The sequence below is a fragment of the Zingiber officinale genome, chromosome 2A (genome assembly GCF_018446385.1).
Source record: "Zingiber officinale cultivar Zhangliang chromosome 2A, Zo_v1.1, whole genome shotgun sequence".
Taxonomy (NCBI): domain Eukaryota; kingdom Viridiplantae; phylum Streptophyta; class Magnoliopsida; order Zingiberales; family Zingiberaceae; genus Zingiber; species Zingiber officinale.
Window position 1 is genome coordinate 175,338,653 of NC_055988.1, and position 15,154 is coordinate 175,353,806.

Consider the following 15,154-nt stretch of genomic DNA (forward strand, 5'->3'; position numbering starts at 1 on the left):
ACTTTATCCCCTTCGCACGAATCTCGGTTTGATCAAGATCCAGATAAAATCTCGGTCCGAGCGCCCGGAAGGGTTCCAGGCGCCCCGGACTGTTCCAGGCGCCCGGAATGGTTCCGGGTGTTAGAGTGTATACTAAAAGCCTAGCTTTTGGTATAAACATTTATCTAGAAATAAGAATCACATTGGTCAAATGTCTATGTTTATGATAAATATAGTTGCTCAATTAATTTATATTGTAAATAACATGGTGTGTGGTGTCACACACAGAAGATCATGTTATCGGTTCCTTATAAATTATAAACAGTAGATCACGACCAAGATGGAAAGGAACAAACCATTGGAAGGTTGTAGTGTAATTAGGTATTAGTTTATCTTAACTATATAATTACACTAGTACACTTAGAGTGTATTAAGTAGGACCATTTGAGGTTGTTCCTTTTATACTGACTTTATGAAGGAACAAAGACCTCAGTTATTATGAAAGTGTGTGCTCTTAATCCTAATATAATAACAAACACATATATTTGATATTTATTTCTTTAATTTATCAATGGGTGAGATTTAGTTCGATAAATCAATAAGCCCGATAAGTTGGGAAATGATATCACTTATAGTGTGTGTTGTTGATTATAGAAGGAAACTGTGTCCTAGTGATCTAGGTTGAGAATGCCCCCAATAGGAGCTCATAAGGATTGTCATGTTAAACCCTGCAGGTGGACTTAGTCCGACATGACGATGAAGTTGAGTGGTACTACTTTTGGAGCTAGATATTAATTAAGTGAGTTGTCAGTAACTTACTTAATTAGTGGACATTTGTTATCTTAAACACAGGGAGACTAACACACTCATAATAAGAAGGAGCCCAAAATGTAATTTGGGATTGGTGCGGTAGTTCAATAATAGTTCTTTAGTGGAATGAATTATTATTGATGGAATTAAGTTGTGTGTTCGGGGCGAACACGGGATGCTTAATTTCATCGGGAGACCAAAACCAATTCCTCCTCTCGGGCCCTATCGTAGCCTCTAGTATATAGAGATTTATACCCACCGCATACCCACCTTCTTACCCATCCAATGGGGTCGACCAAGCTACCTTGGAACCCAAGCTAGGGCCGGCCAAGACCAAGTTGATGAGCCATGTAGGTGGCCGGCCAAAGCTTGGGTCCCAAGCTTAGGTGGCCGGCCACTAGAATATTAAAAAAGATTTTTATTAAAATTATTTCTTATGTGGATATCATGATTTTAAAAGAGAGTTTAAAAATTAAAAATTTCCTTTTATAACTTTCTACAAAAGATTAAGAGAAGAGATTAATCTCTTTCCTTATTTGTAGTTTAAAAGGATGGTTTTAATTTTTGGTAAAAACTTTCCTTATTTGTAAATCATCTACATGTTTAAAAGAGAGTTTAAAATTTGAAATCTTTCCTTATTTGTTGTTTAAAGGAGGATTTTAAATTTTAAGAAAACTTTCCTTTTTAATCATGTTCATGATTTAAAAGAGAGTTTAAAATTAAATATTCTCTCTTATAAGTTTCTACAAAAGATTAAGAAAAGATTTGATATCTTTCCTTATTTATAGATTAAAAGAGATTTTAATTTTTAGAGATAACTTTCTTTTTATCCACATGTTAAAAGAAAGATTTTAATTTATTAAATTTTCTTTTTATAAACCAATCATGAAGGGATAAAATTATTGGAGAAATTTTATAAATTTCCGGAAGCAAATAAGGAAGTTTTAATTGGTGTTTAAAATTTTATTTGCTTGGAAGTTTATTGTTGTGGCCGGCCATTGAAATTTGAAAAGGAAAAAAATTGTTTTAATTAAATAAATTTTCCTTTTCATTGACAAAAGAATTAAGGAAGTTTTTATTAAATTTTTCTTATTTGCCAAAACCAAGGATTATAAAAGAGGGGGTAGAGGAGGCTTCAAGGCTAACGACTCTATTCTATTTTTCTTCCTCTTTTCTTCCTTGGGTGTGGCCGGCCCTTTGTTTTCTCTCCTCTCCTTTGTGTGGCCGAAACTTTCTCATGGTGGAGATAGCTTTGGTGGCCGGATCTAAGAAGGAGAAGAAGACGAGAAAAGAAGCCTCTTTTCTAGCATCCCTTGGAGCATGGTGGTGGTGGCCGAACCTCTTCATCCTAGAAGAAGTTTTGATGGCCGAAATTTGCAAGGAAGAAGAAGGTGCTTGGTGGTTCTCATCTCGGAAGATCGTTGCCCACACAACGTCCGAGGTTAGAAGAGGAATACGGTAGAAGATCAAGAGGTTTTTCTAAAAGGTATAACTAGTAATTTTTCTTTCCGCATCATACTAGTTATTTTTGGAAATAATACCAAATACAAGAGGCATGCGATTCTAGTATTTCGAATATGTTTTTCGATGTTGTGTTCTTTTATTTTTTTTTCTTGTGATTTGATTGTTCTTTTCGGTTAACCTAAAGTTATTTTAGGAAATTAAATATTAGCTTTCCATAAAAGGTTTTGTCTAGTCGGTGGTGGTTGCTCCCATATCCAAGAAGGCCATGTGCCTCGCCACGTCAGTACTGGAAACCAATTATGGAAATTAATATTTAATGGAATTAATAACTTAAGGTGATTTGGGTCGAACGTGTTAAGTTCCGCAGGAGACCCAAGTCAAAACCTAAAAGAACGAATAGATTAAGTTTTGGATCAAACGTGTTAAGTTCCGACGGCGATCCAAAATTTAATTTAAAAGAACACATGGTAGCTAGGAAAAGGTTCAGATCTTTGTACAAAATTTTTGTACAGTGGAACCTCTAGGTTTTCCGAGTAGCAACCAACACCGGGCACCCGGAACCCCAAAGTCAACCCATGTTGACTTTTTCGGTCTGGGCCCTCTGCTTCGGTTCCGCCCACCTCGGTCCGGGTGTTCTGCTTCGGCTACGTTCGCTTGGGTGATCTCTGCCATCCAGAATATGGCTCACCCGAACCCAGCTTCCGGCCTTCTCGAGCAGGATTCCGCTCCGGCTTCTCGTCCCTCGGAATCGTCGCGTGCTTCCTTCTCATCTGCCAGCGTACTCATCCGCAGCTCTTCGTCCCTTGGTCGCACCCCGTGCCAACCTTCTCACTAGCTGCATTTCTTGCTCCTCGAGCAGTCTCCTGCTCCGGCTTCTCATCCCTCTAAACCACCGTACGCTTCCTTCTCGTCCGCCGGTGTACTCTTCCGCTACGTCTCGTCCCTCGAATGCACCGAGCCCGTCGGCTTGCTCCCGTGTTGTCCTTCTCGCTAGCTGCGTCTTCCGCTCAACTCCTTGTGCTCCTAAGCTCCTGCACACTTAGACACAAGGTTAAAATACCATAGGACCTAACTTAACTTGTTAATCACACTAAAACAACTTTGGGGTTTCAACAGATATGACATCCATAAAGTAGCAGAAATACTAACTAATAGGAATAGAACATAAATTCAAATATAGAATAAAGAATGAAAATACAACATGTAAAAGAGCCTACATAGCTAATAAGGTTGGATATGTCACAAAGTGGTAACCACCATTTGACCCAGTCAATCAGTCTCATGACCCTAGAGGTACCTCTTAGGAGAATATGTAGTTATATAGCCGAAGCCATATTATCAGTCGATATCAGTCAAGTTTGGAAAGGCTCTCCCCAGAGCTCATCCCAGGGCACCCATCTCGTACTATCACCACATATGCTCATACCCAATAAACAAGATCTACCCTTATCATTCTTTGCATACACACATGAACAGTATTTAAACCTTAGCTCCATTCATTCCATAATCATGCTCAAGAATTTAAAAGAGGAACATATACATTCTATACCAACATTTAAGATGATCTAATAGAATCAATTACCACTTCGAAATCCCATCCAAACCACATCAACTCTGTTCAAAAACTCAAAAAAATCAAGAAGAAGTAAGAACATCAGATCCATCCACAAATCTATAGCTAACTCGAATGAAATCACACCAATTCTGTTGGTGCAAGTTGTACCAGAATCAAACCTAAGTTTTGATGTGTCAAAGGTTCAAGTTAAGTCTTGTTATGATCTAACAAGTTGACTGAGTGTGCAGGCTGCTTACTCAACCGGGAAAGACCTAGTTGGAGGCTAGGCAGGAGAAATCTTAGCAGATCATGGAACCCAGGTGCAAGTCCAAGTGGGTCAAGAGGACCTGACGCTTGGCGATGTGATCGAGAGGTCTGAAGGACCGAAGATCAAGAGAAAAATCCTGGCGAACAGATCAAAGCTAAGTGAAAAGTCCAAACTAGATCTGGAGGATCTAAATTTGGCAAGTAGGTTGAGGTAAACAACTGGAGGAGCGACAGTGAGGTTGGGTTCCTAAAGGGAATAACCTAAGGACACTGATCCAACTAAAGAAACTGAGAAGGTTTCCAAGTTGAGATCAAGATAGTTCTACTGTCTAACATTACTCATGCATTATTATACTACTGTGCTAACATCTGTTTTGCAGAATTATTTGTCTAACAATGTTTTGTAGGTTTAGTTAGATCGGTCGACTGAACCGGAGGATCGGTCGACCGGACAAAGCAAAATCAAAGCAGTTTCAGATCAGACCAGAATAGACCAGAGTCCAGTTAGAACTTGATCGGTCGACCGAATAGTAAGATCGGTCGACCGAACCATGATGACTCAACACAGGCCAGTTAATCAGCATCGATCAAAGGCAAAAGGAAATTGAGTTGATCGGTCGATCGAACCCTTTGAACGGTCTACCGAACAATCAACAATTAATGCATAAATAAATGTGGATCTCAGTAAATTTCGATAAACAAGGAAGGAGCCTGTTCGGTCGACCGAACAGAGGGATCGGTCGGCCGAACCCTTAATGACCAGTTAATGCCAAAGATCGCATCAGCGTCAGACTCCAGCCAGGAAGGAAGGGAGATGGTTCCGTCGACCGAACAGAGGGATCGGTCGACCGAACAACCATGACACTTATAAAAAGGAGCTCGAGGTCTGAGGCTGTGTAACACTTTTTGATCATATCAAAGCTCTCTTCTGTGCAAGCTGATCGTGCTACAAGTCATCTACAACTCTTCAAGCTACTCCGTCCGGAAGTACCGACCGAGCTTCAATTTCTACATTTTGTCGATATATCATTTCTTAGCTTGCCTTGTATTATTTCATTAGTAAGATAATAGGTTGTTACTATCTTGCTCATTTGTACGATCTGCTTCTTTCCGAGGATTTCGGAAAGAAGGGTTATAGTGGATTGTCCATCGGTGTGGTCAAGGATCGCGAGCCTTGGAGTAAGAGTCGACCTAGACTTCGAACCAAGTAACCGAACGAGCCATTTCCTTTCCGCTGCTTACTCTAATTGTTTTTAAATACGAAAAGAAAAGTTTTTAAAAGCGTGATATTCACCCCCACCCCCCTCTATCGCACTCATCTGATCCAACAATTGGTATCAGAGCCTCGTAAGCTCTGAAATTACTTGGCCGTTTTTCAAAGCATCTTTTAAATCTCTTTCTTTTCATCATTTTTTTCTTAGAATATTTTTCTTATTATTTCTATTTTTCAAGCACTAGTAATCCTAAGACGAAAGTCTTGGAAATTAGTTTGTTATTTTCTTGTATTCAAGAATGTCGAACTCCTATCAAGAATGTTACAGTACTGTCCAGCCTCCTCTTTTCAAAGGGGAGAACTTTAGCTATTGGAAGAATAGAATGGAGTGCTATTTGAAATCAGACATTGAGCTTTGGTTCACAATACTGAAAGGCTACACACCTCCGACAAAAGATGGAATGCCACTAGAACCTGAAGATTGGACTCTTCTAATGATCAAGAAGGCACAACTGAACTACAAGGCGATCAACACTATTCAGTGTGGGCTGACAATGGAGGAGTTGAACCGAGTCGACCCCTACAACAATGCTAAGGAATTGTGGGACTCCCTAGTAAAACTACATGAAGGGACTGATGAGTTTAAGGTAAATAAACGGGACTTACTTTTAAATAATTTGTTTAATATTAAAATATTTCCCGGAGAGACAGCCTCGCAACTACACGCTCAACTGAAGGGCATCCTCAACAGCCTCCATCTTATTGGACACAACTTGGAAAACTGCGAATAAGGTACGCGCTAAACGCCTTTCCGTGGAATACTTTGTGGTCATCAATTGTAGATGCTTACAAAGTTTCTAAGGATTTTTCAATTCTTAAGTTAGATGAGTTATTTTGTAAGTTGGAATTACACGAACAATCTAACGTAAGCCATGTCGAGAAAGGAGTTGCTTTGTATGCAGGTCCAAGCAAGGAAATAAAATCAAAAACAAAGATCGAGTCAAAAAGTGAGTCAGATTCTGACTCGACAAATGAAGAAGAACTAGTCAACATGGTATGGAGACTTCTGACAAAGAAGAAATTCAGAAGAAATGCCAAAAAAACACCTATCAACCAGATGCAAAACAAATTAGAAATGATTTGTTACGGATGCAACAAGAAGGGGCATTTCAAAAACGAATACCCAAATCGGAAGGAAGAAAGGTCCAAGTCGACAAGAAGAAAGAAAGCTCTCCAAGCAACATGGGACGAGACTTCTTCCGATGAATCTGACATAGAGCAAACAAAGCACTCGAGCCATCTTGAATTTATGGAAGGAAATGAATATTCCGACTCCAAGTCCGATGAAGAGTACGAGTACAAGATTGACATCGAGTCCGAGAGAAGTCACAGACATGAAGGTTCAAATATGGTAACGATTTATTCAAAGTCTAATATGCTTAAAGTAGTTAAATGTTTATTTAAAAAATTATCAAAATCTAAAAAACAAAATAACTTGTTACTTAAGGAAATAGACCACCTTAAGTAACAAGTTAACTTGAGTGACTCGACTAACCAAGTTCAAGTCAGAACTTTAACTCAAGTTAAAAAACTTGAGGAAGAAAATTCTTACTTGAAAGGTCAAGTCGAGCGACTCAAGAAAACATTGGAAAAATTCAAACTGAAATCCAAGTGTCTAAATATGGTACTTGGATCGCAACGAGCCGTGTACAACAAATCAGGACTTGGTTACAATCCTAAAAAAACAAACAAACTACATTTGTCATTAATTAGTCAAAATGTTAGAAGTCAAGTCCAAGCATGGATTCAAATAAAACATTTAACCAAACCAATTGAACCAAACCTCTATTTGGTCCCTAAAAGTCAAATTTATTACTTAAATAGACCATATCTAAGCTATGACTCAGGGAGAGCAATTAGAAAAATAATTCAACCAACATGATCAATCAAACTTATACACTTAGGATTAGGTTTCCTTTCCGCTTAGAACGGCTAGATAAAAAAGTTTTACCAAACCCTATAACATAGCATTGGAATAGATTGGGATGATAGTATGTCAAGGAAATTTTGTCGAAGGCATGTCTAGGCTGAATCTTGTGTATTCTACCTGGTACACTAGACTTAGTGGATCTGACCGAAACTACCCCAGTCAAACATAGGCTAGTTAGACCAAAATTTAGTATTAAGTTTTTTGGGTAGGAACAGTTTGGAAAGTATCCAGCAAGTGGTCTACCGTTGATACACAAGAAGGTCATATGTCTCGCCACTGAACTGAAAACTTATCCTTATGAAGTCTGCTTAATTAACCCAAAGTTAAGTTTAAATCTAACATGAGTTCAATAATCTTTTTCAACAATTCTAAAACTTAAAAAACCAGAACTTAATTTAAATATTTTTAAATCTAAATTAAAAACTTAATTTAAATATTTTTAAAACTTAATTAAATTATTTTTAAAACTTAATTACATCCTTATAAAAAACTTAATTAAATTATTTTTAAAATTTAATTAAAAACTTAATTTAAATATTTTTAAAATTTAATTAAAAACTTAATTTAAATATTTTTAAAACTTAATTTAAATTAAATTTAAATATTTTTAACACTAATTTAAAAACTTAGTTTAAATATTTTTAAAACTTAATTTAAATATTTTTAAAACTTAATTAAAAACTTAATTTAAGTATTAATTAAAAACTTAATTTAAATATTTTTAAAACTAAATTAAAAACTTAATTTAAATATTTTTAAAACTAAATAAAAAACTTAATTTAAATATTTTTAAATATAATTAAAAACTTAATTTAAATATTTTTAAATATAATTAAAAACTTAATTTAAATATTTTTAAATCTAAATTAAAAAATTAAAATTTTAATTTAAATATAATTAAAAACTTAATAAAATATTTTTAAATTTAAATTAAAAACTTAAAAATTTAATTTAAATATTTTTAAAACTAAATTAAAAACTTAATTAAATATTTTTTTAAAAAACTTAATTAAAAACTTTAATTAAATATTTTTTTAAAAAAACTTAATTAAAAACTTAATTTAAATATTCTTAAAACTTAATTAAAAACTTATTTTAAATATTAAAAACTTTTAAAAAAACTTAATTAAAACTTAATTTAAACACTTTTAAAACTTAATTATAAACTTAATTTAAATATTTTTAAAACTTAATTAAAAAATTAAATTAAATATTTTTTTTTAAAAAAAAATTAATTTAAATATTTTTAAAACTTAATTAAAAAATAAATTAAAAACTTAAAAAAAAAACTTAATTTAAATATTTCAACTGCAAGGTCAAGCGGTGTTAACGGAAAGAACATCCAATATAATTAAACTTATTCAGACCATATAATAAAGTTTATAAACATTAATGTTAAAGTAATAAATCAAACCATGTCATTTACGGTTATCTTGCATCGTAGTAATTAATATGATCAAATGATGATATCAAACAAAATTAAAACTATAACATTATATGAAATGAAAATCCTTCATGATGAAGTAAAGTTAAGAAGACAATATCAATGATCAAATTGTAAAACATTAACTAGCTAGCTAGGAATCATCAATCAAATTTAGATACATGTCCAACGAACCAAAGAATCCAACAATTTGACCATCCACGACGATCAAAACATTGAACGCCCTATAATCTCCTTGACCAAAAGGCCAATGCTTCATGTCCAAATTGGTGGCCTATAAATATCACAATTTTGTTAAAAGTAATAGATATTGGAACATATTTCAAATAGTTAAGAATAACATATAATATTGCAAAATCCTACTACTCATAATAATATTTATCTAAATAGGATAATAGTGACAATGAGACATTTTTCATTTGTTGTTATGTCAAGATATTTAACTTATAGAAAAGCATTGGCTAATGAAGGAGTCCATTATTTTTTATATTCAAATCAAGATCATGTTTATTTGAAAAATATGATGAAATTGAAATTAATTGCTTGTCCAGAATAAAAACCTGAGTGGTAGTTTCAACTGCAATTTATCAAAATACCATGACAGCATTTATTTTCTAAAACAGATTCCCTAAATTGCCCTTAAAAGAATATTAAATGAAGGCATGCATCTTAAACTATTTAATTTTACCTACTTCATAAAATCCTAAATAACTTTTAATTATTCATTCATTTTATACCGACAAAATAAATAATAACTTATTTGATATGAAAAATATATGTGTTACCTAAAATAAGGAGTCAAGGAATCCTTGATGCTCTCGTCATCCCAATCCAAGTTGTTCCACCAATAGTATTCACCGCAAATCTCTTTTAATTTGTTCTTCAACATTTCAGCCCTAAATGATAATTTTTTGAGCTCTGGGCAATCTTGCACATCTATAAATTCCAAGTAGGGAAAATGGAGCGGCCGGTTTGCAATGCGATTGAGATTTGACATTTTGTCCAAAGTCAAGGTCTGGATGCTAGAGATAGTGATGGAGTTGGAGTTCCCTACCTCACTTATTAGTTCCTTCATTTTTCCACAACTATGTATCTCTAGAAATTTAAGGCATGGCAGTTGGAGAACCCAAGAAACATCCTTCAACATGGGGCAATTGGAAATATATATTTCACGAAGGTTGTAGAACCGAACTCTCTTCAATGAAATCTCTACCAATAGTTTTAGGAATTGAAAATGGAGACGCTTTAAACATCCAAAACTTGATTCCCGACTTATGCCTGCAGCCAACACAAATCTGCGTAATCCGAGACACACAATGTTCAGAATATCAAGCTTGTCACTTACCCTGCAACCCCATTGTGGAGTGCCCAGATCCATTACTTGCTCATGTTTTGAAATATTCTCTCCATCCAAAGTGAGTCCCCATATGGAGACATTTGGTAACATGTTGAGTCGCTGAATGTTATCTGTTGTAGCATTAATGTTAATTCCCACACTTAATTGGTGACGACCTTTGAAAGATTTCAGCTCATCCCACCACCACTCGGGTACAAGAGGATTGTTACTTATATCCAGCCACTTGAGCATTAATAAATTGGATATCGTCCCATTGGGTACAATCTTAAGACGAGTAGAATTTAGAAACAAGTACTCTAATTTGCACAAGCAACCCAACTCGGCCGGCAATTTTGCAATAGGATTGAAGGAGAAATCTAAATATTGAAGCTCAGTCAAGCTACCGATCTCCATTGGAAGCTCTGTTATACCACAACATCCAAGATCCAAGTATGTCAAATGAGGCATGCTTGCGAACAAACTTGAAGGAATTGCTTCTAGGTCTAAGTTTCCTAGGAGAATCAACATAGAAAGTTTTGGAAAAGCAGAAGCTTCATACCCTTGTAAAGAAGTAATCTTATTGCGCATGAATGATGCTCGCTCTGCTTCTTGCCATTCTTCTTGTCTAGGCAAATCACTCAATCCGATTCCTGCTTTTACAATCCATTTTCTTTTGTTGCTCTCCAAACCAGAGACCATCAACAGTGCCATGTCTCGGATGACATCGTGCATCTTTACAAGCGTGTCCCCATAAGAAGAGTCGATGTCAGTACATTTCTCTAGCAAGGATGTAGCAATGAGAGCTTCCAAATACGAGCATCCTTTGGCTAAAGCTTCATTGATCACATTAAATTCAGAGATTATGCCGCAACCTATCCAACACGGTATCAACTCAAGCTTACTGATCATATGATCTTCAGGCCACAAAGCGCAACACAAGAGACATTTTCTTATGAAGTCATTCTCTAAACTGTCGTAGCTCAGCTTGAAGGCCTTATACATGACTGAATCTTCTGGAAGGCATACGGTCGTCCACTCATGTCTATCCCTTATTTGATTGAGAGCGTCATTCCAAGCTTCCCAAGATCTTTTCCCTGACATGGCCCGGGCGACGGTTAGAAGAGCGAGCGGAAGACCTGCACATTCTTTAGCAAGTTCTTCAGCAATGAACTTAATTCCAGCATCTGAGCTGAGAACATCCCCATCGCTGTTCTGCTCAAAGAGTTGCCATGCTTGCTCTGAATCCAGACATCTGACTTTGATCTTCTTTTCTGCCTTCATTTGTGCACACACTGTCTCACTGCGGGTCGTGAACACCACAACTTTACGCGGCTGCTGCTGCTGGCCTTGCTCAATAACTGAGTGTGCCATCCCCAATAGTTGAAGATCCACATGTTCCCAAATGTCATCGAGAAGCAACAAGCAATTCCTCTTCTTCAAGAAACTGAACAGCTTATCACCACAGGTTCGTTCATCGTCACTCTCCTGCAGTGTCTTCAGTCCTAGACTCTTAGCAATATCCATCTGGAGCCTTTTCAATTAGCAGTCTTTGGAGGCCACAACCCAAATCACACGATCAAATACGGCATGGTTAAGATGATAGTGTTGCTGGATCCTCTCCAACATGGTGGTCTTACCGACACCGCCCATTCCGTAGATGCCTATGATGTCGCCTTTTCCACCATCGACGTAGCCCACAATGTCCTCCACATCCGACTCCATCCCAACAGGCGATCGGTGTGAGATGGGAAGCATCACGGTGGGTTCTGGAGGCCCAACCGTGGCAATCGGATCCAGGGCACCAGCTCGGCTCATCAATTCATTAGCCTCGTCGAGCTTCTTCGCCGCTCTCTGAGTGATGGAGCAGCAGTTTGATGACTCTCTGATGGGAACACCATCTCCTGCTTGCTGTGTTTGAGTGGCAGCGTTTTCTTCGTCCTCTTGAGTATTTGCAGCAAAAGCTTCTGTTGGGTTGCTCGACGTGCCGCCAGTTCGATTGAAACAATTGCAACTGAAGCAACCTAACGAAACAAAGCAGTAGCAGCTTGTATAAATTAAAACTCAAGGAAAGAAGTAGGGGAGAATACTCACTCATGCTTTGGAAATCCTGCTCGATCTCAGCCACTTCGCCTTCCAATATCTCCACCTCTCGTAGCCACTGGCTCACTTCGTTTGTCGGAATTTTCCCTTCACGCTCCGCCTCATTGATCTGGTTTTTGATGTCGTCTCTTTTGCTTCTCAATCTTGTCATTTCCTTTTCCAATTTCTCGATGCCAGATTTCGGCCTGCCCAGCCGCAGCGTCGCCTTGAGCCCCCTCAGGCAGTCATTGACGTCTACGTTGAGATTTAATTTGATGCACGCCATGGACGATCGAGGAGAAGCTCTACTTTGTTGACTGGCAATATGGTTAAGAGTTAAGCTGGGGGGAGATGGCAGAGTTGGGCATTGGCAATTGCAAGACTTTAAGTCGTCGGAGACCCGAATAAATTAAGTCTATTATGTTTACGAAAGCAGTTCGGATTCTTTGTCCCCATTTTCCTTTGTCCGATGTTTTACACATCACAAGGATACTGTACATATTTTAAAGATGTCATGATGCCGTGAGATTTAATCTGATCCGTCTGATCGACAATGAGATACCGGGACAGAGGAGAATGGGGATAGAGGATCCGAACTGTTATAAAAGATGCCTCTCAACTGCTAATTTGACAATGCTTCCTGGACAACAAATAGTTGATTGACTGAAATAATAATAATCAAGGTATCTGTTAGCGTAAAAAAAAATATTACTCAATCTCAGACAATATAGTATTTTTGATCCCCGATAAAATATAGATAGATAAATGAGGAAGATACTTTATTCCAACACAACAACCCTTTCTTTATATGGAGAGCTAATAATAAGATATTTGTTAGAACAATATGTCATAACGCTCATCCTAGGATGTCCAATATCATCGACTCCGGGTTATATATAGACAGATAAATAACAGAGGCATTTTGCCATAACACAGGGGTTCTGATACAAGTTAAACCGACGTTGAACCCAATATAAGCCTTCAAACTTCAAACGGTTATAACTTTTGACTTGAGATTCGGAATCGGATTCTGTCTATTGCCACACATGCAGAATTCGAAAATCTACATTTGTTATTGTTAAAACTATAACCTCCGAAATTCAGCCCCAAATTCCACCGTTTAAATCTTTTCAAGGTCTTTTTGCTATTTTTGGTCATTTTCAAGTTTCGGGTATTTAGGGTAATTTTTATATTCTTGGTATTTATTAGAAATGATTTGTCATCCGCGTCTTGATTTGAGTTAAGATTTAATTTCTTTCCTTTTTGATAAAAATATATTTTCTTTCTTTAAAAGATTAGAATTAAGGTATGTTAATTATAATTTCTTTTCTTTTCTTGATAAAAGATCTATTTCCTTTCTCTAAAAGATTGGAATTAAGATCCATTAATTGTAATTATTTTCCTAAATTAAGTGTTGTGGTATATATAAGAGTTATACTTAGATATTATATCTAAAGGATTAATTCTCTAATTTTAATAAAAAGTTTTCCCTCTTCTCGTTAGCTTATAGGAGGATAACCGCTATCATGTTCGATGTCAGACCCTTTGTATGGGGAAGTCAAACATCCAATGAATATTTTATACCGACTGAGAATTAGCTAAAAACTTATTAGAGTAACTAATTATATAGTTACCAACTATCCCAATCCCTGGTAATAATGAGATGTTTGTGAAAAATAATAAGATGGTTTCATTTGTATATTTATCCAAGGGTTTGTTTGTTTGTAAAAAAATAAAAATAAAGAATAATTCTAAGAATTGTTTTGCAAAGAAAAGCAGTTTGTATATTTGCTTCACAAAGAAAGAAAATTCTCCTCTAGGCAAAGAGGGGTTTGTGGATTATGAGAGAATACGATTCATTCTTTTCTCAATCAATCACCAACAACTTGCGTGGATTCATCTTGTCTAGTTTGATGGATGAAATAAGTTGTTATTAGATCTCAATCTACTATTCTTGCCTAATTGAAATGTGCTAGTTCAACCAATGGACGGGTTTAATTATATCGCTACAATATCATTAACATCGTACCACCCTATTTACACTACCAAAGCTAGTTAGTCCATCTAATTAATTTGTTTAACTTTAGGATAACTAAGGGAGAAATGAGATCAAATTAAATTAGAATTTAGTTTAAAGAGTTAAGTAACTATTGAATTTGAGTGCCGTGTCAAAATGGTCATATATATTACAATAAAACTCTATTTATTGATGAAATAGGTAGACACTATCAAATATTTAAATCTCAAGTTGCTCCAAAGATCTCAATCATGAAACAGCATCATTAACTTTTCTTCTAATTAATTTTTGAGTTCACACATTCTCCGCAAGTTGCAATGATGCGTGTTTCATGCCTCAGGATTACGATGTGATAGTAAAAAGTGGGACAAGCTTCATAGAAAATAAGGGCTCAAATCTCATCAAAGTTATATTATACTTGAGGAGTTTGGAAAACTTATAAAATTGGACCATTCGTTAAAATCTATCTGCACTTCAATTGTTAACCAGATATTTAAGGTTCGATTTCCATCTACGATAAATTACAAGAATGATTTTCCTCTAGTGGGAATAACAAAACTAAGAATATTGGTTGTTGGATGTTAGCCCGCGAGTGCTTCTCAATTTAGCCTTTTGACATGTGGAAAAATTTCATGAGACTCGATCAGTCACTTTCAAGATTAGTCAATTCGAAAAGTTGGATACCTATATTATAAAAAAAAAATGATGCTTGTTTCATGCCCCAAGCCTATGGTGCGATGATAAGAAGTGGGATAAGTTGGCGCAATCGACCTCAGATCAAGATTAACCAAATTAATGAAACTCGGAATAACTCGAGTTTGAGTTTCAATGTTGATCAATATGTTAGTAAGAAATCAAGTAGATTAAGGTTGATCGGATACATAGCTAAAAGAGAAAAGTCCAAGTAGGTCAAGGTTGACCCGATACTTGGTGATTGAAAGTTCAACAAGGAAGTTAGCAAAAGGAAAGTCAAAGTGAGTCCAGGTTGACTAGACATTTG

General features: G+C 36.0%; 1 protein-coding gene across 2 annotated transcripts; it reads right to left on the reverse strand.

Moving 5' to 3' along the window:
• Positions 1–8,777: 8,777 nt before the first annotated feature.
• Positions 8,778–11,816, reverse strand: LOC122043427 (probable disease resistance protein At1g12290). 2 transcript variants are annotated; one of them, XM_042604026.1, is made up of 2 exons: positions 9,508–11,816; positions 8,778–8,996 (listed from the first exon to the last, which is right to left on the reverse strand). In XM_042604026.1, exons 1-2 carry the CDS (start codon positions 11,580–11,582, stop codon positions 8,978–8,980), a joined length of 2,094 nt encoding a protein of 697 aa, XP_042459960.1. In that variant the 5' UTR covers positions 11,583–11,816; the 3' UTR covers positions 8,778–8,977. The 2 variants fall into 2 exon arrangements, with proteins under 2 accessions (XP_042459960.1, XP_042459961.1); XM_042604027.1 differs by lacking the exon at positions 8,778–8,996 and having other exon boundaries at positions 9,863–10,000; positions 10,068–11,816.
• Between the last annotated feature and the right edge of the window lie 3,338 nt (positions 11,817–15,154).

Excerpts from the sequence above, each read along its gene's own strand:
- LOC122043427 (XM_042604026.1), bottom strand. The coding sequence starts at position 11,582 with ATGGATATTGCTAAGAGTCTAGGACTGAAGACACTGCAGGAGAGTGAC.